Below are 21,996 nucleotides of genomic sequence, written 5' to 3'. Positions count from 1 at the left end.
GATTTTACCCCAGTCTCAACTGGCCTCAGCCAGGAATACTGAAATCCTCAGGTCCGGTACTCCCAGTATCTGGTCCCATTCAGGATTCCCATGGGAATCTGACTTTTCTCAGAGTCAACATTATTTCCTTTGAAAGACATGTTTTCATCTTGCTGTGGTGGTGATGTTTGAAAAGGAAACTGAAAGAGAGCTGAGGCCTGACTGAGAAGGATGAGATTTGGTGTCCAGGTTGGTTCTTCATGCAACACCCGACCAAGATAGAGTCTGATGTGTTATTGCACGGGATCTCGAAAGCATCCAGTCCAGTCTCTTCACTTGGCACATGTGGAGGCTGAGGCCCAGGGAGGTAAAGGGACTTGCAGAGAGACTGGGATGCAAGTCTCCTGACGTCTAGTCCAGCACTTTTCCCCCTCCACCATGTTATTTCTTCCATCGCCATTTTGTAACAGCTTGAAATCCTGCCTTTGGGGGGTAGTTCTTCTTCTTTTAAGTTTTCATAGTTCCTCTGTTAAAATACGGCTAGCTCAAGGTAATGTTTACTCTCTTAAGGATCTCTTTTGAGTGATAAACGTGTTGAATTCTTATGTCAGCTCTCTTCCAAACCCCAAGCTGGGCAGAAATGGGCCTCCGCATACTAAGTAAGCTGTGTTTGGTGGTGAGTTTGGGGTGTTGGTGAGCAAGGAAGAGAGTGTGAAAGAGGGGAGAAAAGCCAGGTTCAGTACAGGAAAGCTGGACACATGAAGGATGAAGCGATAAGTTTTAAAGATGTAGAGAGTACCAAGTCGGAGAGCAGGGTCCTTATGGTTCTGCTACTAATATGCTGTGACCTTAAGCAAGTCACTGTCACCCTATGGGCCTCAGTTTTTTAATTTGTGAGGCAAGTAGGTTGCACTAGTTCTTTAAAGAGCCCTTCCAAGGGTGTTCCCAGAAAAATATTTGTAAGATTCCACACGTACGCTCTGACCAATTCATTCCTTTCTCCTCTGCTTTCAGCTGACTCTGCCCACATTCCCTGTGGTGGTGAAGATCGGCCATGCTCACTCGGGCATGGGCAAGGTAAGGCTGGGGCTGCTGTGCTCTGGGGTTGAGGCCAAGAAGGGCACTTTTCAGAGAGCCTGGTTGTGGACTGTTCTTCTGCCTCTGTTGCTGATGACTTCTTTTCAAGGAGAAGACCATTTGGCCCCTCTGAAGCCACGAGTGTTACGCAAACGGTCCTCTTGCAGCAAGCAGAGTGCAGGCCACCTGACTGGTCCCTGTGTTCTTTGCAACAAATGTGACTCCTGAGCCCTGGGAAGGGAAGCTCAAGAGTAGGGACTTCCGGGGCTTCCCTGGTGGCGCAGTGGTTGAGAGTCTGCCTGCCGATGCAGGGGACACGGGTTCATGCCCCGGTCTGGGAGGATCTCACATGCCGCAGAGTGGCTGGGCCCGTGAGCCATGGTCGCTGAGCCTGCGCGTCCGGAGCCTGTGCTCCGCAACGGGAGAGGCCACAACAGTGAGAGGCCCGTGTACTGCAAAAAAAAAAAGAGTAGGGACTTCCTAGGGAGATGTGGCTCTCAGGTCTGCATCTGGATGGAAACATCTTGATGGGTTTGGGGGCTCAGGGCTCTTGTGACTCTCAATGTGTGTGTGTGTGTCCCTTTCTCCCTCTCTGCCTTCCTCCAACATTAGGTCAGAGTGGAAAACCACTACGATTTCCAGGACATTGCCAGCGTGGTGGCCCTCACCCAGACCTACGCCACAGCAGAGCCTTTCATTGACGCCAAGTATGACATCCGGGTCCAGAAGATAGGCAACAACTACAAGGCTTACATGTGAGTGGGGGTGGGGTCCCCACAGATGCTTTTCGCTGTCTCCTCAGCTCTGGGGAGACTCTCGGCCACCAGGTAGTAGCCACCTCTCAGTTTAGCCTCCTCTGGCCCACAAGGCAGAGAACAGAGAGCGGGCGCCATTCAAGTCAAGGGAGTCTTAGCCTGGCTTCCTTTCAAGGCAGAGGATAGGGTTCCTGAACTAAGAGAGAAATAAAATGAGTACTTATTTTCATTTAGCCTCTAAGTGGAATCTGACATTCTCCTCAGTTATGAGCAGACTAGAGTATCAGCAGCAGCACACGTGATTTGTCACTAATGGTCATCACAGAGGTTTTTGTACACATATACCTGTGACAGATATCTCTGAATACCAGTTACTTTTATCACTATTTAAGAATCATGGTAGTTAGACTTGCCACTGCATTCACACCTGTAAATACATTTGTTATTTACGAAGAAACATATTTTTTACTGATGTGAGATTTGTTTATTTTTTTTGATAACTCTTTTGGTAAATTCTTTTAAATAATTGAGTTCCTTTGTTGTCCTGTGTGGTTTATTTTACATTCACACGTCTTACATATTTTACACATTGAAAGGAATCCATAGGCTTCACTAGGCGGCCAGAGCACAGAAAAAGTTAAGAAACTCCTGACGTAACGATATAGCCCTGCAAACACTAAAGAACATTAACAGCCTAGTGGTTATGAGAATAGATGACTTCTCCATGTAACTGTCCATTTGCCAGAATGGAAAGGTAAACGTTTCCTCCAGTACAATTTAGAAAAAGAAAAGATTTCAAGACTACCTGATCTTCCATAAAATACATAAGAATGCAAATGGCTTACAAGTCCAATTTTGGAAATATTAACTTCACACTGTAAAAAATGTTAAGGTAGTGTTTTTCTTTACAAAGAGAGAACATTACAATATATGAATTTGATCTTTGCCACTCAGGACTTGAGCAGATGTCAGGGTTGAGCAGCATCCCTCTCTCACCATCTATTTTCATTTTTCTTCCCTCATCTTTCCTTTTAGTGCGTATACTCCCCACCCCTGGAGTAAGTTAGGAGTCCCTTCCCTGCACTCCCTTCTTGTAACCCTTTGCACACCTCTAGCTGAGCGCTTTTCACACGTTGGGTATTTGTACCACGCTCCTCTGAGCTCTCTAGGCAGAACCGGAGTCATCTCTGTGGCCCTGCTTCCTTGTACAGTAGCAGGCGTGTAGTAGGCCCCCAATAAGTATGCAGGGAAGAGCCCTTGTGAAGAACTGAAGCACAGAATCTTTTTTACCTTTATTCACCCAATTCCTACTATTTTTAAGTTTATAATTTTTTTTTTTAGTAAATCTTTATTGGAGTATAATTGCTTCACAATACTGTGTTAGTTTCTGTTGCACAGCAAAGTGAATCAGTCATATGCATACACTTCCCCATATCCTCCTCCTCTTGCGTCTCCCTCCCACCCTCCCTATCCCACCCCTCTAGGTGGTCACAAAGCACAGAGCTGATCTCCCTGTGCTATGCGGCTGCTTCCCACTAGCTATCTGTTTTACATTTGGTAGTGTATATATGTCCATGACACTCTCTCACTTCGTCCCAGCTTACCCTTCCCCCTCCCCATATCCTCAAGTCCATTCTCTATGTCTGCGTCTTTATTCCTGTCCTGCCCCTAGGTTCTTCAGAACCTTTTTTTTTTTTAGATTTCATATATATGTGTTAGCATACAGTATTTGTTTTTCTCTTTCTGACTTACTTCACTCTGCATGACAGACTGTAGGTCCATCCACCTCACTACAAATAACTCAATTTCGTTTCTTTTTATGACTGAGTACATGTTCCATTGTATATATGTGCCACATCTTCTTTATCCATTCATCTGTCCATGGACATTTAGGTTGCTTCCATGTCCTGGCTATTGTAAATAGAGCTGCAGTGAACATTGTGGTACATGACTCTTTTTGAATTATGGTTTTCTCAGGGTATATGCCTAGTAGTGTGGTTGCTGGGTCATCTGGTAGTTCTATTTTTAGTTTTTTAAAGAACCTCCATACTATTCTCCATAGTGGCTGTATCAATTTACATTCCCACCAACAATGCAAGAGGGTTCCCTTTTCTCCACACCCTCTCCAGCATTTATTGTTTGTAGATTTTTTGATGATGACCATTTACTTACTTTTTTATTTGCAAGGGACCGTCAGTTATTTGGGGGAATGTTTAGGCCCTCTCAGCTCCTCTTCCCCAAACTTTTGGCCATTCTCTTGCTCTCAGAAGAAAGAACTGACTTGGCAATAGTCAAGATAAGGTTTGAGATTCTTCCCTCCTCCCCCAGCCCTCACCCTAGAGACCTAGAGGCAGCCACGGTCGGTGGAAAGAATGCGCCGCTCCTGCTCTGCTGTCAGTAGGCAGTAATGTGGGTCCCTCTGTGGAGGTCGGATGACCTGCGCGTCTCCCTAAATGGGTTCTCAGTTTCCCTTCTGCTCCCATGTGCCCCAGGTAGCCTGCATGGATCTGTGCCCTGCATCCTGTTGTTAGAGAAAAGTGTAAAGTATAAGGGACATTATTATTACTTAAAGTTTCTGAGACCCTATTATGTACCGTGGCCTTGTGCTGGGGACATGGAAGTGAGGGACTCTCTGCCCCTGTCCTTGAGGAGTCCAGCCTCACCACAGGAGCACACCTGTGAACCACCAGTGTTAGGAAGACAGCATTATTTTTACTATGATCTGTCTTTGTGTTTCTGTTCATATTTTGCAAGCCACTCAGCTGTCAGTTGTTTGTCTTTTCTGAACTAGGTAGTGGGGTGTAGGTAAAAGCGCAGCACAATGAAGGAACCAAGAGTGCTGAGTCTTTATCTTGTGTCTACTTTGACTAGATATACAATGCTGGACAAGTCATCTAACCTTTCTGCGTCTTCATCTCCTTGTCTGTAAAGTGGGGGCAGGAATCGCAGCCTACTCACAACAGGGCAGTTGCAGTGAGGCTCTGGCAAGGGATTTGAGAAGGAAGAACCTTGGAAGGTAGTCAGTGCTATACAGATGTGAGGAGCTGTTACTGCCATATCGGTCGGCTCACTGGGCTGGCTCAGGGCTCTGAAGTACCAGGCGTGTGTCTCGGTTTCTCAGTGTCTGAAATCAGATCTCTGCGAGAACACTCCTGAGAACTGCTGAGCAGAGAAGCACATCATCCAGTCTTCAGTCATAGTGAGTGACAGCAGGTGAAGGGCTCTGTCAGCAGTTGAGCAGGGCTTTTCTGTCCCCTAGGCCATCCCCTTCCTCTTGACTATGTCTGAGTGAAGACTAATAATTTAAAAACCATATTTTTGGTATTTTACAGTTTATTTAGAACTGTATCCGTTGGTCCTCATGACAACCCTGTGTTTACATAGGGATAAGGGAGGCGCAGAGAGGTGAAGTGATTCACCCAAGGTCATCCAGCCAGTCAAGAGCAAATGCAGAACCAGAAACCAGGTCACCTGCCTCCTATTTCGTCCAAGACTAGTTGCCTCTAACACATGCTCTTGGAGGGAGGGTGCAGAGGGCACGGAAGGGAAGGGGTTGGGGACTCGATTCCATCAGCTCCACGTGATGGATGAGGCAGCTCAAGCCTGAAGAGGTTAACTGATTTGTCCAGAGCCATGTTGCTGATACTGTAGGCCCTCAAAAGTAACTACTGAATGGATAAGTGAGCTAGTAAGGAAGCCATGGGGAGCTATTCACAGGAACCCTGAGGGTATTTCCAGGATCAATAGAATTCAGTTTGTATACACCAACTCAGCCGAGATACCAAGTGGGTAGGCTGCTGGGAATACAAGACAAAATATATACCCTCAAGTGATTAATGGACTTGTGGACAGAAGACTTAGCTCAAATAACTAAAGTAAAAAGTAGACGCAGGATTTTAAGTGAGGTGCAGGCAAAGTCCTCTAGGTGTTCTAAAGAGAGCAAGTGCTCATCTGGTTGAAAGGATCAGGGAAGGCTCCGTGGAGCCAGAGCAGTCTGGGTGGGACTCTTGTAGAAAGGAGGAGGGCATTGCAGGCCGGGGTTGGTGGAGGCAGCCTGGCTCTAGGCTCAGCAGACAGGCCCCCGGCTCTCTGCGGGAGAAGCAGGTGGGAAAAGTGGTGGTGAGCCCTCCTCTTGCTGGCCCGGCTCACTGTCTGTCCTGTCCTGGCGGGACCTTGTTGTAGGAGGACGTCGATCTCAGGGAACTGGAAGACAAACACTGGCTCTGCAATGCTGGAGCAGATCGCCATGTCAGACAGGTAAGTAAGGGGAGGCGGCCCTAGATGAGGAGGTGTAAGAAATGAGCCCTGCCCAGGGCCAGACAGATGGAACACAAAGGCCCAAGCACCCAGTTAACAAGATCAGGCAGGAATGGGTTATGTGCTGAATTGTGGAGATAAAGACCAGACATGCCATAGAAGGTCCAGGAAAGGAGGAGTTACTGTGGGCTGGCATGGCCAAGCAAGGCCACCTGGAGTAGGTGAGACCTGTCCTGAGCTTGGGAAGGCAGGTAGGATCTGGAAAGCAAAGCAGGAGGGCCCTGTAGACAAGGCAGTGTATTTGATGGGGGTGGAGGGCGGGAGGGATGGGGTGGGGGCTGGGAGAGGTAGAGACAGCAAGGAGAGCATGGGACTAATGCCCCAGCCTTGGGACACCTTCCCCTCCCCTCCAGGTACAAGCTGTGGGTGGACACCTGCTCTGAGATGTTTGGTGGCCTGGACATCTGTGCTGTCAAAGCTGTACATGGCAAAGATGGGAAAGACTACATTTTTGAGGTGAGTCTGGCCCACACAGTATCTCATTAAGAGACAATCCCCCAGGCTGGAGGCCAGGCTTTTGGCTTGAGACTTACATGGGCAGCACAGACTGCATTTATGTTAGAGTCTTCTGAGCCCTGGGAAGGTTTCCAGATGACAGGGGGTATGCATAGCAAAAACACACCTGCCAGTGGGAGATATTATTTCTAACCAGCTAGGCTGACCCACACCATTGGTAAGAGATGCCAGACTTGGGTTCCTAGGTCCTAGCCTGCCACTCCTCTGGGAAGACTTTAGTGGTTTTGCCATTCTTGGTCTCAGGAAGCTGGTCTTGGGAATCATTTGGTCCAGTCTGCTTATTTTGCCAGTGAGACATCTGAGGCCTAATGCCATGAACATGTGCCTAAGGCTACATAGTGAATCGGTGTCTCAGCCTGGACTAGAACTCAGGTCTCCTGGGTGCAGGAGATTCTTCTTAGCCCTTCTCTGAGCCTTGAGACACTTGACTCAGCCTGAGCCTCTGGTACAATTTTGCTGACTCTTTTCCTGTATTAAAGGGAGAGTCAGTGGCCATATGGTCTTTCACACACATTCCCGTCCAGTCTTCCCAGGAGCAGGAGAGGCTCCTTGCCAAGAATTGGTGGTATTTGCAGAGGATTCATTTCAGGAGCCCAAAGTGGGCTTCGTCATCTACTCCATGGTCTGCTAGGCATGTAACTTCTGGATGGTCATACCTTCCACCTCTCGGTGGGTCTCAGTTTTCTTATCCGTGAATGAGAGAGTTGGACTACAGAGTCTATGATCCTGGGCAAGCAGACACTCCCTAAAGGAGGAACATTGATCTGGACCTTGAGGTACAGGAAAAATTGGATTGGTGGTGAAAAGGGAAGGTATCCTCTCTCCTAGCTCTCTCTTTCTCCCCACTACCTTCAGCCACCAGACTGAAGTCTCACTGAGCCTTGGCATGGGTGAAGTCTGGGGGAGGCCCAAGGCAAAGGCTTGCAGGAGAAGGGGATAAAGGCCAATATATGCAAAGGAACATGCTTCCAGCCGAAGACAAAAGCACCAACTTCACCCCAACCTCTCTCTGCTGGCTTAAGTCCTGCTCATTCTGAACGACTGTACCAGGCCTTGGATGTTTCCAGGCCCTTTCCTAATCTGGGCCACTTCCTCCACCAGGTCATGGACTGTAGTATGCCGCTGATTGGGGAACACCAAGTGGAGGACAGACAGCTCATCACCGAACTGGTCATCAGCAAGATGAACCAGCTGCTGTCCAGGACCCCTATCCTGTCTCCTCAGAGACCCTTAACCACTCAGCAGCCACAGGTAAGCAGGGAAGAGACAGAGGAGAGCCAAGAACCATTGCCAAGCCCACTGCTCTGGACTGGTGGCTCTAGGATGGAGCAGAGGTCACACACCTATAGGCCTGCATGGGCTCTGTGTAGTCTTTTCCTTCTCCCTCTCTTTCCCTTCCCTCCCCTTTGGACACCTGATTATCTTCTACCACCCCTTATAGAAACCTTCTCATTAGCAAGCTGCAGGATCAGCTATAGAACTGTCCAGAGATGGAGTACTGGCTCCCTTCCCTCTGAACTTGAAGACTCCAGGGAACTAGAACCTGTTTCCCCTGGGACTTTTAAACTGGGAGGTATCTGAGGAAGGGCTGGATCAGATCTCTCATTACTTGTTCACTGCCTGAGAGGTCTGCCGCATTTGTAGAGAAAGAAGGGTGATTCTGACAAATCTCTTGGTCTGGAGAGAGGGGAGAGTCAGGTCCCTCCTTCTGAGTGAGAGTGACAAGGTAAAACTCATATTCGAGTTCTGCTTTCCTTCCTGAGGGAGACAAGGCTGCTTTCTCCAGTTGACTGTGGTGTGTGACTCCGGGCAGTCACATTCACAGTGACAGTATTCCAGCTGCAGGTCTAGTGGGAAATCCACAATGAGGTGTTTGTGAAACCTCAGGCCCTGTGGCACTGGAGTGGGCTAAAGACAGTCATGTAGGAGGTAGCTCATTTTTCAAAAATATCGCCAAACTCTTCTCTCCACCGTATAATAGAGTAGTAAGAACTTGGGACAATGAATCCAAGAACTGAGTCCTAGACTAGCTCTTCCCCTAAACAGCTGTGTGACTCTGGGGGGAAGTTACTACCCTTTCCAGGGCTCAGGTTTTATCCCTTATAATGAAAATCTCTCAGCAATCTTGCTTTCGAGATCCTACTTCAGTTAGGGAGGTGGAATAGAATAGTGATTCAGAATATGGGTTTTGAAGCAGAAACTATCCAAATTTGAATCCTGGACCTTCCATTTACTAGCTTTGTGACCTTGAACGAGGACCGTATCTGTGGCTCAGGAGAGATCTAAAAACAGCCCTTATTTTCTAGGGCTGTTACAAGGATCAGATGAAGTGAAGAACCTAACACATGGCATAGCACATGGTAAATGCTCAGGAAAGGCTACCTGTGTTGTTACGTAAGCAGCCTCTGGGTGTGGGTTCCCTACAGCCTTAGGCTTTGAGATCATCACTCCCTTTTCTAAAGATCAGTGCTGGGATTATAGTGCCATCAGGAGCCAAGTAATTGGATTCTTGAAATCTTTCAGTAAGAAAGAAGAAAAGGAGGGGGAGAGGGAAAACAAACAAACAAACAAACAAAAAACAAGATAAAATAGTCTGGATTATTTAGTATAGAAGCAAATTAGCCCACATTTATCTTCTCATCATTTGAACATCACAGAATCATAGCATAGAAACATAGAAACATCTGTGCTGTCTTTGGCTATCCAAGTTGAGAGTGGCCCCATGTGGCGGGATGTTACCATAGATTAGCTCTTGTGTTTGTTTCACACCTTCTATAGGTGGCTCACACTCTGGGGGCCTCTGACCAAGTGCAAGAATCTGTTCCTGTGCTTCAGGAATGTAGTCACTAGATAATTAGGTAGGGTAATTAGGAGAACACACCTTAGTTGCTTGTTAGAGAAACAAGGCCATTATTTGAATATTGTACTTAACTAGAGGTGATAAAAAGATTTTCCCGGTTAAAATAATATGAGGCCCGCAGTATATTTTATGATTTTGTAAATCTGATGGAATCAAGGTGTTTGAGTCCTAGTCTTGCCTTTTAGTCCACACTGTCTCAGTGATGGGATTGGCAGATTGATGTTCATTCCTGCTCTAGAGGAAAAGTGACAAGAGCCCCCTTCCCCCCTTACCCACTGAGAAATACAGAGAATATCTGGTAGCTGCTTAAAGAATTTATGACAGAGTAAGAGAGCCTGATGCTGCCCAGGCAAGATAAGCAAAAATAAGCTGCTTTGGGATTCTGTGAGGGTTGCTTAAGTACTTTTATAAATGTGTGCAACACTGTCTTGGCCTGCTAAAGGGAAATCATCCTGACTTGAATGAAGGCTACGCTGAGAGTCAGGAGACCTGATTTCAGCCTGTCCTTGCCACTGACTCACCAGGTCAGCTTGGTAGATTTCTTTCTATTTCTCTGCCCCAGCATCTTTGCGTGTATAATGAAGGGTTGAACCAAAAAAAATCGCTAAGATCTCTTCTAACTATAAAATTTAGATTATATGAAAATGATAGAAGTTCAATAAAAAAGAAAGAATTTACCAAAAAATGTGTTTTCACCCAATGAAAGCTTTGATTCTTCTTTCATATAAGTCCCTTACTTTGTAAACATTACATATTTCAGCTTAAATATTTTAAAGAGAAATATGTCAGAGTCAAGGCAGGAAACCTGGTAGGGAATGAGCTTCCCTAAATATAGGCACACCTGCAAAACTTCCTTGTAGCAAAGCCAGTCTGGCTTCAGGGTAAGTTTTTCTCTGCTGAGCCTCACATTTGAAGTTACAACAGAAACTGTAAAACTGTGGAAAGCACACCACGCTGGGAGTCAAGACACTCAGGGGCTAGTCCCACTCTGCCGTGATGTTACGTGACTGTGGGTAAGTCAGTTCCCATCTCTAGACCTGTTTCCTCACCTATAAAATGGAATTGGATTAGATGATCTTCAGATCCCTTTCAATTCTAAGGTCACATGAAACCTGGAGTCAGCCCAGCTGCAAAGTCTAAAGGCCCTTAAGTCCTCCACAAGACTACCCTCACTCCTCACAGCAGCAGGAAGTTCAGATAGTTCCCCAACCACCCTCGGGTTCAGTAATTCTCTGGAAGGACTCACAGAACTTCCTGACAGCTATTATACTCACAGGTGTATTACGGGAAAGGATACAGGTCAAAAATAAGTGAAAGAAGGATGCATAAGGCAGAGTCTGGGAGGGTTCCAAACACAAAACTGCTTTTGTCCTTAGGATGCATTATCCTGTGGCATCCGTATGTGATAAGGCACATGGAGTGTTGCCAACCAGGGAAGCTCACCTGAATTTCAGTGTTCAGAGTTTTTGTTGGGGTTTCATTTTGTAGGCTTGCTTGATTGATCACCTCCTTGAACTCAGTCTCCAACCTTCCCCTCCCTGGAGGTCAGTCTAATACCAAGGGGCCTGAGGGGCCCAACATGAGTCACCTCATTATCATGCACCATCAGGTGGGCTGAGGGGCCCCCACCTTGAATAACAGAGACACTCCTGTCACTCAGGAAGTTCCAAGAGTTTAGAGGCTACTTTCCAAGGGGGGAGGGGGGTATGAGTAAAGGCCAGATCTGTCTTTGGGCAAGACCAAATTCTTTACTACATACATAATTAAATTAATTTAGCAAATGTCTCTCAAATACTTTCAAGCCTTATTTGTCTGTGTTTTCACTGACTAGCACAGGCCTACCCCAAAGTATGTGCTTAAAACTAGTTAATAGACTTAGGGCCACAGTGATAAATGCAGTGCCCTCATACCATCCTAGCTCACTGTGCCCTCGCCATGCTGGTAAGGGCCTTTGCATTAGCTGTGTCTTCTCTCTGAGTTGGTCTTCCTGTATTTTTGCATGGCTGCCTCTTTCATGGTTGTATAACATATTTCCTAAACCCTCCAATCCAAAGTTGCCACCTAGTCACTGGCTACCACCCCTCCCTTTTTTAATTTTCTGCACATCACTTGCTATCAGCTACAATCATTCTCATCTGTGTTTCTTTGTCTCTTCCACTAGAATGTAGGTGCCTCAAGAGTAGGGCTTGTTCACTGCTGTGTCCCTCAGGTCTGGCAGAGTAGCCAGCCCCTGGCAGCCACTGGATGTGTACCCTGGGTACACTAAGGAGGGGTGGGGGCATGGTCTGCCCAGGTACAGTCAATCGTGGGTAGGAAAGTTGAACAACAATAACAAAACTAATCTGTCTGCTTTTTATTATCACCACGTGACAGCAATTCTGTATAAACAACAGTGATAAACCACTCCCACCTACCCCTCCCTTGATCTGCCATTGCAATACATATTTGTTGGATGAGCTCCCGGTTGGAATAAGTGTCTTTAACAGCCCTAGCAGCATATTGGAGTTGGTGTCGGGATTCTATGAACAATTTTAGTAGAGTGCAAATGGAAGAGATGTAAACCAGAGCCTGCCACCTAGGTCCCCACCAGGACTTTGAATGGCGAGCTGAGCCCTCAGTGCTGCCACTAACTCACGTTCCACACCTCACGGTCAGGCCCCTCTTGCTGGCCTCTTTCTTCTGTGGCTCTGGCAGCTCAGGCTGCGAGAGCTTCTGGCCTGAGTCACAAGCCCTAGATGCTGCTTCTTGCCCAGTATTCTAGGTCAAGACTAGGACAGACTTACGACTAGCCATTTGTCTACCTTTCTCTCTTTCTCCCTCTCTATCCTTACCTACAGCTCCCCCATTAAAGCTTTCATTTCTTTGACTCTAAAAGAGAGCCTAAAGGAGGTTAGGGACAGGGGAGGTGAGCAGAGGGCCTCCCTTCTCTTGTTGTCAGCCAACCGCCTAGACCAAAGTGGCTTAATTATAGAAAACAGAGAGCAAAGTCATGGGGCTGGGCCCAGGCCACCTGCTGTGCCCAGTTCTGAGGGTGTAAGAGGCGCTAAGTCTCTACGAGCAGGGAGGGGGTGAGTGGCAAAGCCTTCTCTGGCTGATGACAGCTTGGCCTCAGCCTGGCTGGCCTGCCGGCTTTAGGGCTGCCCTGAGTGTTGGCCATGGCAAAGGACCCTCTACTCTGGAGTGCCTTAGGGATACTGTTCTCAAGGTGGCAGTGACACCTGGTGGCCAGTGGTGGCCAAAGCCTCTAGGCTATTTACCTACAGAACCTCCTCCCTGTAGGCCTGCTCTCCCGTCTCCGTTACACTCACTGATCCTGGGGTCTGTCATCTGGAATCTGAGCTGGGCCTTACATCCTGGGGCTCTGGAGAGGTGCTACTTCTGAGACTCGGGGGAACCAGGGAGAGAACTGCAGGTGGACAGAGCTTTCAGGTCATGCCGGCAGAGGTGGTGTCCTAGGGCTCTTCATGCGGCTAGTCTGTTTTCATTTGCCATTACATGGCTCCCTTTTTATTTTCCTGTAAAATCTTCCAGAGCCAAAGGGCTGAATTGCTAATGAAGGGATTTCAGACACCATTGGCTTTCTATTTGGCTATGGGTTAGACCCATGAGGAGTGATTCTAAGATTCAGCCTTTGGAAACATTAATACACATAATGTGTCCAGGAGGAAGATGAGGCTCCTCCCCGATCCTGAGCTGATCAGAGCACACCTCCAATGTTGCTTCCAGTCTGAGGGTCACAGCATAACAAGGACGAACTCTAACTGGACAGTGCTCAGAGGAGAGAGACCTAGAGGTTGAGGCATTTGGCAGATCTGTTCTATGAGTAAAAGTTAAAGGGGCTGTCGTGAAGCAGCAGTAGTCTCAAGGAGCCCATGACTCAGTATCTTCAGCTCTCCAGCAGCTGTCATGGGGCAGAACTGGTGCCAAAGGCAAACCTACTGGAAGACGTGAGTAAAGTCTCTGATGCTAAGAGAGGAAATGGCTGCTCGGGAAAGCGGTATGTGGCAGCCGCGTCACTGCTGATGTCCAAGCCACTTGTCAGCACATTGTGAAATACTGGGCTGGGGGCTAGGGCTGTTGGAACAGGCAGCTTTTAAAAATCTCCTTCCAGATCTAAGATGCTGTGATCCAGGCCGTGTGCTAGCCACAGACCTGGGAAAGGCAGTGATGAGTGTTCCGAATTGAAGGACTGAGGCCTGATAACCTCTGGCCTCTGCCGGGGCATTATGCAAGTCCTTTTTCACTGGCTCTCTGGTCTAAAGACATACTCAAAAACCTTTCCAGCCAGGTCTTTCAAGCTACAAAGAGCTCATAAAGATGAAGTCTCTTGAGTACCAGGAGACCAAGATTGAGAAGGGGTTTCATTGGAGTCTAAAGGGCCATGCAGTTAAGGAGGAAACACAACTCAGATCCCAAACACGGGACTAAGAGGGCTTCATTCAGTTTAGAAGAAGTAAATTTCAAAGAAAGGCCTTCCTGCTTCCCACAGCTGGACTGCTTTAGGGAATTTGTTCCCCTGTGAGTATAAGCTGAAAATGTGAGATTTGAGGCAGGTTCAGATAAAGTCACTAGTGACCAGGTCCCTTAACAGACTATTCAGGGAAACTGACTATTTTGGGGCTGTCTTAACTTTTAAGGGACATCTTTAATCACTTGTAGCTGACATTCTGACCTCGGGTGACCTGGCCCTCTGGGTCCCCATAGGTCTCATGGACCGCCCCACAGGACATTTCTTGTGTCGTTAGGAAATCACTGATTATGGGAGGGCTCCAATCCGATGAGTGCTGCCCTTGGAGCAGCAATTCCCCTCACAAAAGGAGGAGGAGCTCATTCTTGGGTGCCTTTTATACCCTTTCAGAAGAAGGCAGCTGGGCACTGGGGACTGCAGGAGTGATCCCAGAAAGGTCCCAAGGTGCCTGAAAACACGCTGTCCCCTTTGCTCTGGCTGAACCTACAGCCTCCCGACCACATTCCTTCCCGCTGCCTCATTCCCCCTGGGGTCCTGGACCGGGGGAGTGGGGCCTGGGGAGCTGATCAGAATAGCCCTGTGGCGTGTCCGGCGAGGCGCTTGGCCTGGCCTCTTTCCTGGGGCCAGACCCTGAGACCCTTTCTCAATTTCCTGTCTCAGATATGCTGAGCAAGCACAGGCTTTCCTCCATGGTGGGGCAGCTGGACTCAGGCCAGCAGCTCTCAAGAGTTGAGTCAATGTCTTTCCTTCCTCAGCTTTCCAGCCTGCTGGGACCTTAGATAGGAGCTCCTCTCTCCCAGCTTGTCTGCTGAAAGCCACAGGATGGCAAATTAAAGGTGCCTTTGGCAAAACCCCACAAACCCTCAACCGTGGACTTGGTTTCTCGCCCAGACCCGTGCTTTCCTTTCCAGTCAGCTCAAGAGCTGACATTTACTGCTTTTGAAGTGACTTTTCTGCATCTTCAGGGACCTCGCTGGGACAAGTCAGTGATACACAGAGGGCACGGCACAGCTTAGCCCAGCTTAGCCCAGAGTCCACACCCTACCCCGCCCACCCTAAACTACTGTGCACCAGGTGACAGGAAACCACCCAACAATATCTTCTCCACTGATGCATGAAATCCTACCATTAAAGCGTCATTCCTTTGGATTGATAACTATTATTCAAATAATAGTAATGATGCTCATATCATTACTTTACCTGGCACTTTATGACTGACAAAGCACAGCCATTATTTTAAGCCTCACAACCTTTACGTGAGACGGTTTGAGCTGGTATTTCTGACTCTGTTTTACATATCAGCAAAGAGAATGCCAATGATTTGTCCAAGGTCACACAGCTTATAAGCAGGAGAGCTGGATCTTCTGGTCCCCAGTTCCAAGGACGCTCTACAGTAACCTGCCCTGTGCCCTTTTGATGCTCCACCAGAGCATACAGATGGTAAGAATGGAGAGAGCTGGCCCTTGTACTGTGTGGGGGGAACCCTCGCCCTCCTCCTCATACAGCCCCGTGCTGGACCTCCCAACCTGGAGGCACCCGTGCTTCACCAGCTCTCTCCTGCTCTCCTCTCCCTGGCTTCCCTGGTCACTAAGGCCAGTGGCCTCAGCATAGCGGGACCCGAGCCCGGTCGGCTTGGGTGGGGAGCAGCAGCACACTCCCCTCAAAGCCTGTGCCTGCAGGACACCTCCCTGCGTTCTCGCTGGGCTCAGGACTCCACAGCTAAGGAGGCCTTGTCTCATACCGCAGACACCTAAAGAACCGAAAAGTGTATGAAGGGCTTCATGGAAGCCCAGAGCCAGAAGAGCCTGCAGATGTTGCCTGCCTGCGACTGCAAGAGCCCATCCACAGCATCTCTGACAGTTTGTCCAGGCTCTGCTTAAACACTAATGCCAGGAGGCTCACTACTATCCACACCAGCCCTTGACCTTGATCAGATTTACATTTGACTAACTTTGATCTTCTATTCAGTCCTGGAGGCTTCCCCAGTTATGGCATTTAATCCTTAGACTTGGCTCATTTGGGAAACTGAGACTCAGAGATTGAGTAACTTGCCCAAAGTCCCATGAGGAAAGATGTCATTTCACACTTCTCACCATCCTGTCTGCTCCATGTACCCATTTTATTCCACTGGTGTCCACTTTAAAAAAGGTACCCAGAACTGATGATTACAGTGCTCTCTTGTGAGGCTTATCAGCCAAAAGAGCAGTGGACCTGTGACCTCCCCTCGCTGGGACACTGATGCACCTCCAGCTGCATCACATTTTTGGCAGCAGCATTACAAGCTGACACCCTCTGAGCCTGTCGTCTTTCTCTAAGCCCAGGGTTGTTTGGGGGTTTTCCTTATGCAGCTCTAAGGCCATTTGTTCTCCTTTTTTGTGTGCAGCTGGGCACAAGCATCAGATCTCACATTCTTACCTGTTTGAGTCAACTCAACTTCCTGAGGGAAATGCTGCAGCTCAATCTGGCCCTGAGTTCCTGCTGTGGGCTGGCTACAGGCCAGACTTTGGCAGTGACGCCAGAGTGGCCAGACTTCTGTGGAATGCGGCATCCCAGGCGGCTCTTGGTGACTGGAGACAGATTCCATGGTAGCCAAACCCCATAGGGAATAGGCCCCCAGCCCCAGCAGACAGAAGGCTTGTAGGCAGGGCCAGAGAGTCTCAGCCTGGCAAGGGACAGTCCTGGGGGACTCTCCTGGCTCCCATAACCCCTGGGAAGTCTTCAGTCCACAGGCTCCAGGGGGCGGGGGCAGGAGAAGCTCCCTAGGCGCCAGACAGGGGTGGCCAAGGCACATTCCCAGGCTCCAGTGCAAAGGAAGTTTCTGGGAGCTCTTCCCCTGAAGCTTTTGGAAGGGAACTTTTGGGCTCAGTTCATCCTTGGGTGTCTCATTTGTATATTTCTGAGGCTGGGGAGAGCCAGGACCAGGCTTCATGGTATGACTACCCCTATCAGCTCATGCTGTGAGTTTCCCCATCAGAGCTTAATCTGTGGGATTTTTAAAGTTTTTCCTGGACTCATAGGTTCTCAGAGTTGGAAGATAAACTGTAGTGTTCATCTAATCTATTTCCTATTCAATAAAGGAATATTCCCTACTGTATCTTTGTCAGATAATTCTCTAGCCTCTGCAGGAACATACCCATCTCCCAAGACAGCCTCTTCCACTGTTTTTACTATAGGAAGTTCTTCCTGTAAGTGAAAGTCTACCTTTTGGAGCTTTTGCCCACTGGCCCTTCTTCTGCCCTTGTGCCCTATGGTTTTCCATAACCATCTCTGAAAATAACAATTCTCTGGGAGGAGAGCATCTTAAGCTACTCTTGATCAGTGTCTGAGGTGAATCATTGGCAGCTGTCAGTGGTACAAAGTGAGGCCCTGGCGGAGGGGACTGGCAAATGCCCCTAGTGGCTGCACAAACTGTATGAGGGGGTATTCCATTATGAGAGTGAGACCTAAGAAGCAACAAAGCTTCAGAGGAAAAGGCCCCGTCAGCATCACCATTACCATCATTTGTCATATCTTTTGTAGCACCTGCCAGGAACAGGTACTTATAGATATCTCGATAGATGTCTCAATAGATAGATAGGTAGGTAGGTAAGTAGGTAGATAAATAGGTAACCTCACTTTATATCATAGAAACCATTTGAAGAAAGGCAGGTGCAGGGGGGAAAATGACTTGCCCGATGTCACAAAGCTAGTAAGTGGGAGACTGAGATTTAACCCACCGTCTTCCTAACCCCAAAGCCCAAATTCCTCAGTCATTCTGCTGCCCAATCTTAAAGACTTACTATTGGAGACCCAACAGCAGTGTGTGTGTGTGTGTGTGTGTGTGTGTGTGTGTGTGTGTTGGGTGGGGTTGGCACCCAGCTTGGGTAAAAAGGCAGCCCTGGTATCCTGTGCGCCCATTAATTACCAAACACCATCCTGCAGACTTCTCTTCCAGTTGGCAGCCAGGCCAAAAGAAAGAAGAGCTCACAATGGGAAAGAGTTCTTGGGACTGAAGTATCCCTACCATGACTGGATTACTCAGGCTTGATGTACGAAAAGGAAACAATTTCTGCTGCTTTGAGACTTGTTTTGACTTTCCCTTCTGCACCTAATATGCAGGCACATGTAGCAGGCCTCATGTTTAATTCACTAACCGGAGCATTTTCAGAGCTGCCCATCAGAGTTGATATCAAATACGGTGGTTTCACATCTATGGTTTAACACCATTTTCCTCATAAAAGACGTACGCTCTACTCCGTTTGGGACTTCACTGTTGTCGCCTGGTCATTTATCTAAGAAGCATTTATCAAGGACCTCTTATGTGCTCAGTCCTGTGCTCGATGACATTGGTAAAATGGCGATAGTCTTAAATTTTCCGAAATACTCCCAAGTTTAAGTATTTTTACCTTTTTATTAAATAGTTACCATATCAGACCATATATCCCAATTTTTCTTTGGAAAAAAATGGGCACTGTAATTGTTAGGAATTCATGAGAAGATGAAGACTCATAGCCCATGCCCTCAAGGATCTGGCAGCCTCCCTAGAAGCATCATCCCAGTCTTCAGGATAGCAAGACAGTCTATTAAGGGCTATTATAGGACTTCAGAGAGGAGATCAGAATTGAAAGGGACAATCAGAGGAGAGAGTTCATGGATGAGGTAGAATTTGACTTAGACCTCCAGGATGTGTTGGGCTGGATTGGTAGAAAAGGAGAAAAGGTATTTCTGGAGGGTACTTAGCATAAACACTGGAGTGGCCTAGACTAGAGAATAAACAGTAAAGGGTCAGGTAGGCTTAGCACATGAGGGAGAGAGGCTAGAAGGGCCAGTCCACCCGTGCTGAAGCAGGTTTCTGGTGTCAGCCTGAAGACTGTGGACGTCGTCCTGCGGGCAATGGGAAGAGAAGGTCAGACTGCCTGGGCTCACATGCCAGTTGCCTCTGTATGACCCTGGGCAAATTACCTGCCTTAGTTGGCCCTCAGTTTCCTTATCTAAAAATTAGGGACGTTGATACCTCGTAGAGCTGTTGTGAGGTTTAAGGGAAATACTGCATAAAATTGTCCATCATGTTACCCAGCACTATATAGTGTTAGCTATAAATTATTTAGAGCAGTAAACTGATACAATTAGAGAAGGGGTTTAAGAGGATAATAGGTATCCAGAACATCAATTGGAGAAGAGACTAAAGATTTGAGAGACTATTCTAGTAGTCTAAACAGGAAATGATACAGGCCTGACCAGAGTTGGTCAAGAGGAGATGGTGAATCTTAGATGCCAAGAAGGAAAAACTGATGGGTCTTGATTGCTGACTGGATGGTGTGGGCTCTAGCTGGCTTATTGGGTGTGGGTGTTTCATTGCCGGGGTTCAGACCCACCTCGTGGATCCCATGAAAGTCCTTGGAAGAAAGGAAAGGAAGTGTGGGTGTTCTTGCTGTGATCTGTGAGAGGTCAGGGTTGTAGATAGAATGGGCACCCTCTGATGCAGTGGCACCAAGGACATTTCAAAGGCCCCCTGACTCCTCCTATCTGAAATCCTCTTGGTAGAACAATTTTAGGCAGTGCTGTCATTAACAGACCATAATACTGGAGAGGGTAGCGCTTCTGCTCTCCCAGTAGTGGAGCTGAAAACGGGCCTGTAGGCCAGATCGGAGGCCCATGGGAATGGGGAACAGTTTTAATGTGGGAGTAGGGCTGGGGGGGGCCTGTCACAAGGGTAGAGGAGCAGTGAAAGAGGAAGTGGGGTGTGCTGAAGACACGCTGAGCCTCTCACAGCCTTGCCTCCGAATCTCCCTCTTTTTTTTTTTTTTTTTTGCGGTACACGGGCCTCTCACTGTTGTGGCCTCTCCCGTTGCGGAGCACAGGCTCCGGACGCGCAGGCTCAGCGGCCATGGCTCACGGGCCCAGCCGCTCCGCGGCATGTGGGATCCTCCCAGACCGGGACATGAACCCGTGTCCCCTGCATCGGCAGGCGGACTCTCAACCACTGCGCCACCAGGGAAGCCCCCAAATCTCCCTCTTTGACATCACCATGTGCACGCTCGGCAGCCCCCAGGCTTCATAGAACGTTTCCCCCTTGCCAAATTCAAGCTCCAAATGCTCACTGCCTTTGGTACAAATGTTAGACAAACTGAAGTCACGTGCATCTTTGATCCCCTTGGGGGATAATCAGAATCACAGCTGGGAGGAGAGGAAGCCTGGGAGGAGAGCCACGTTGTTGGGTAAAATGCAATTATGCTGTTTGAGAGGGAAAAACAGCTTGGCCTTGAGCACTTTTACAAACATTAACATCTTACTCCTTCCCTCTGGTTAAGGAGGGTCCTGGGACACAAAAGAGTGCCCCCTCCTTCAAGTCCCTCCCTGTAGGAGTTCCAGCCCAGCCCAAAGAGTGGCTCTGACCCCTGAGTCAGCCTCAGAGCTGATCCCACCCCAGAGTTAACTCCACAGAAGTGAGCCAAGTCTAGGCTAGCCACCTGGTGCAGCCCCCGCTGGCACTCCAGCCACTCTCGGGAGTTTGGTGTTGATCCTTCCTCAGGAAGCTGGGCCTGTGAGTGCCAGGGCAGCTGGGCCTTGGGTAGCCCCCAGAGAAGAAACCAGATGCTGTTGGAAGTCTCAGAGCTTCTAGAAAGAGTGTCTACAAGGGAGTGAAATGAAAAGAGGGTAAGGAGGTGTCAGACACCCCTGTCAGAGTGGTTCTAAGCCCCAGACTGCGTACACTTGGGCCCCGGCAATAACCCAGAGGCTGAGAGTCCCTTTGAGGCGTTTCCGGAACAGCAGAAGCCCCTGGGCCAGACCCCGCTGGATCCCACCAGATCCCTCTGCAGCCTTGCCACAGAGCCACAGGGTTTCTCTTTGGAATCTGCTTGGAGTTTTGTTTGTATCTCTTTTGCATTTTTGTCTTCCAGAGTGGAACACTTAAGGATCCGGACTCGAGCAAGACCCCACCTCAGCGGCCAGCCCCCCAAGGTTGTTTACAGTATATTCTCGACTGTAATGGCATTGCAGTAGGGCCAAAACAAGTCCAAGCTTCTTAAAGTGATTGGTAGTTAAGTTTTCAAAGCAGAAGTTTTAAGCCAAAAACAAACAAGGAAAGAAAGGAAAGCGGGGAGGGGAGCAACAGACCCTCCCACTGGTGCCATTTCTGCGTTTTTTCAAGGCTGACTGGACTGTGTTTTTCCTATGCAGTGTCAGCGCCTCTGTCTGGTTGTTTACCTGTTCCTGTTCGTGCTTGTAATGCTCATTTATGTTTCTCTGTATACCTTGTGATTCCAGGGCTGTTTGTCAACAGTGTACAAAAGAATTGTGCCTCTCCCAAGTTCAGTGTGACTAGCTTCTGGGTGGTTTGATAGTATATTTTAATTACATAATGTGGGGTGAAATAGGACTGGGGGGGTGGACAGGGGAGCAACAAAGACCACCAAAATAAAACCCAGCTCCCCTCCTTCTCCCCCCAGACTCAGATAAACTGCCCCCCACCCCCTGCTTACCTCCATGAGTGTGCTTGGGATCTTCAATGAACTGTGCTTTTTGCTTCCTTTCTGCATGACTAGGGTAAATAGATAGAAGTTTAAGAGATTTTCGAGGTCTAATTTCCGTAGCTTCATCCGTTGAATCTGAAGGCATCCATCTTTTTCGCCATTTGCTAAAATTTGGTGCATTTGAGTTTATGTGAATAAGCTGGCCGTGCCTGTAGAGCTCTTGTGTTTTTAGTGATGACATGAAATATAAAGAATAAGCTATTTCCAGGAATGTGTCCTGTATTTGACATCCCAGTGTACCCTTCGTTTTATTATTGACTAATTAGCTATGAGATTAGACAAAAAAAAAAAAATGGGGCCGCTGATGTGCAATATCAAAGTGAACTTGTGAGTATTTTCCCTGTGTTCATCTTAGTCCAAGTTGTTTCTACTTTGCCGTTTCTGAATTGGCCGTCTGTGCGCTTCTGTGGAACTGAGGCTGCTTCGTTCTCCCCAAAGCTTACTGTGTACAGAGATGATTCTTTAGCAATTTGGGACATAGAAGGCAGGGAGCTACTGAAAGTCTGGGAA

At 48.1% G+C, this 21,996-nt stretch overlaps 1 protein-coding gene across 1 annotated transcript in view; it reads left to right on the top strand.

Moving 5' to 3' along the window:
• Positions 1-21,996, top strand: part of SYN2 (synapsin II) — a 170,065-nt gene that overhangs the window by 141,598 nt on the left and 6,471 nt on the right. Inside the window, exons 6-11 of the mRNA XM_081247224.1 lie at positions 994-1,056; positions 1,669-1,811; positions 5,994-6,068; positions 6,482-6,584; positions 7,746-7,895; positions 20,854-20,914. Of these exons, the coding sequence (XP_081103350.1) occupies positions 994-1,056; positions 1,669-1,811; positions 5,994-6,068; positions 6,482-6,584; positions 7,746-7,895; positions 20,854-20,914 (595 nt within the window). The remainder of the gene's footprint in view (positions 1-993; positions 1,057-1,668; positions 1,812-5,993; positions 6,069-6,481; positions 6,585-7,745; positions 7,896-20,853; positions 20,915-21,996) is intronic.

Source organism: Mesoplodon bidens, assembly GCF_964165515.1.
Source record: "Mesoplodon bidens genome assembly, chromosome: 10".
NCBI classification, from domain to species: Eukaryota; Metazoa; Chordata; class Mammalia; order Artiodactyla; family Ziphiidae; genus Mesoplodon; species Mesoplodon bidens.
Note: the sequence above shows the minus strand (reverse complement) of the source record. Positions and strands in the feature narration are given on the sequence as shown.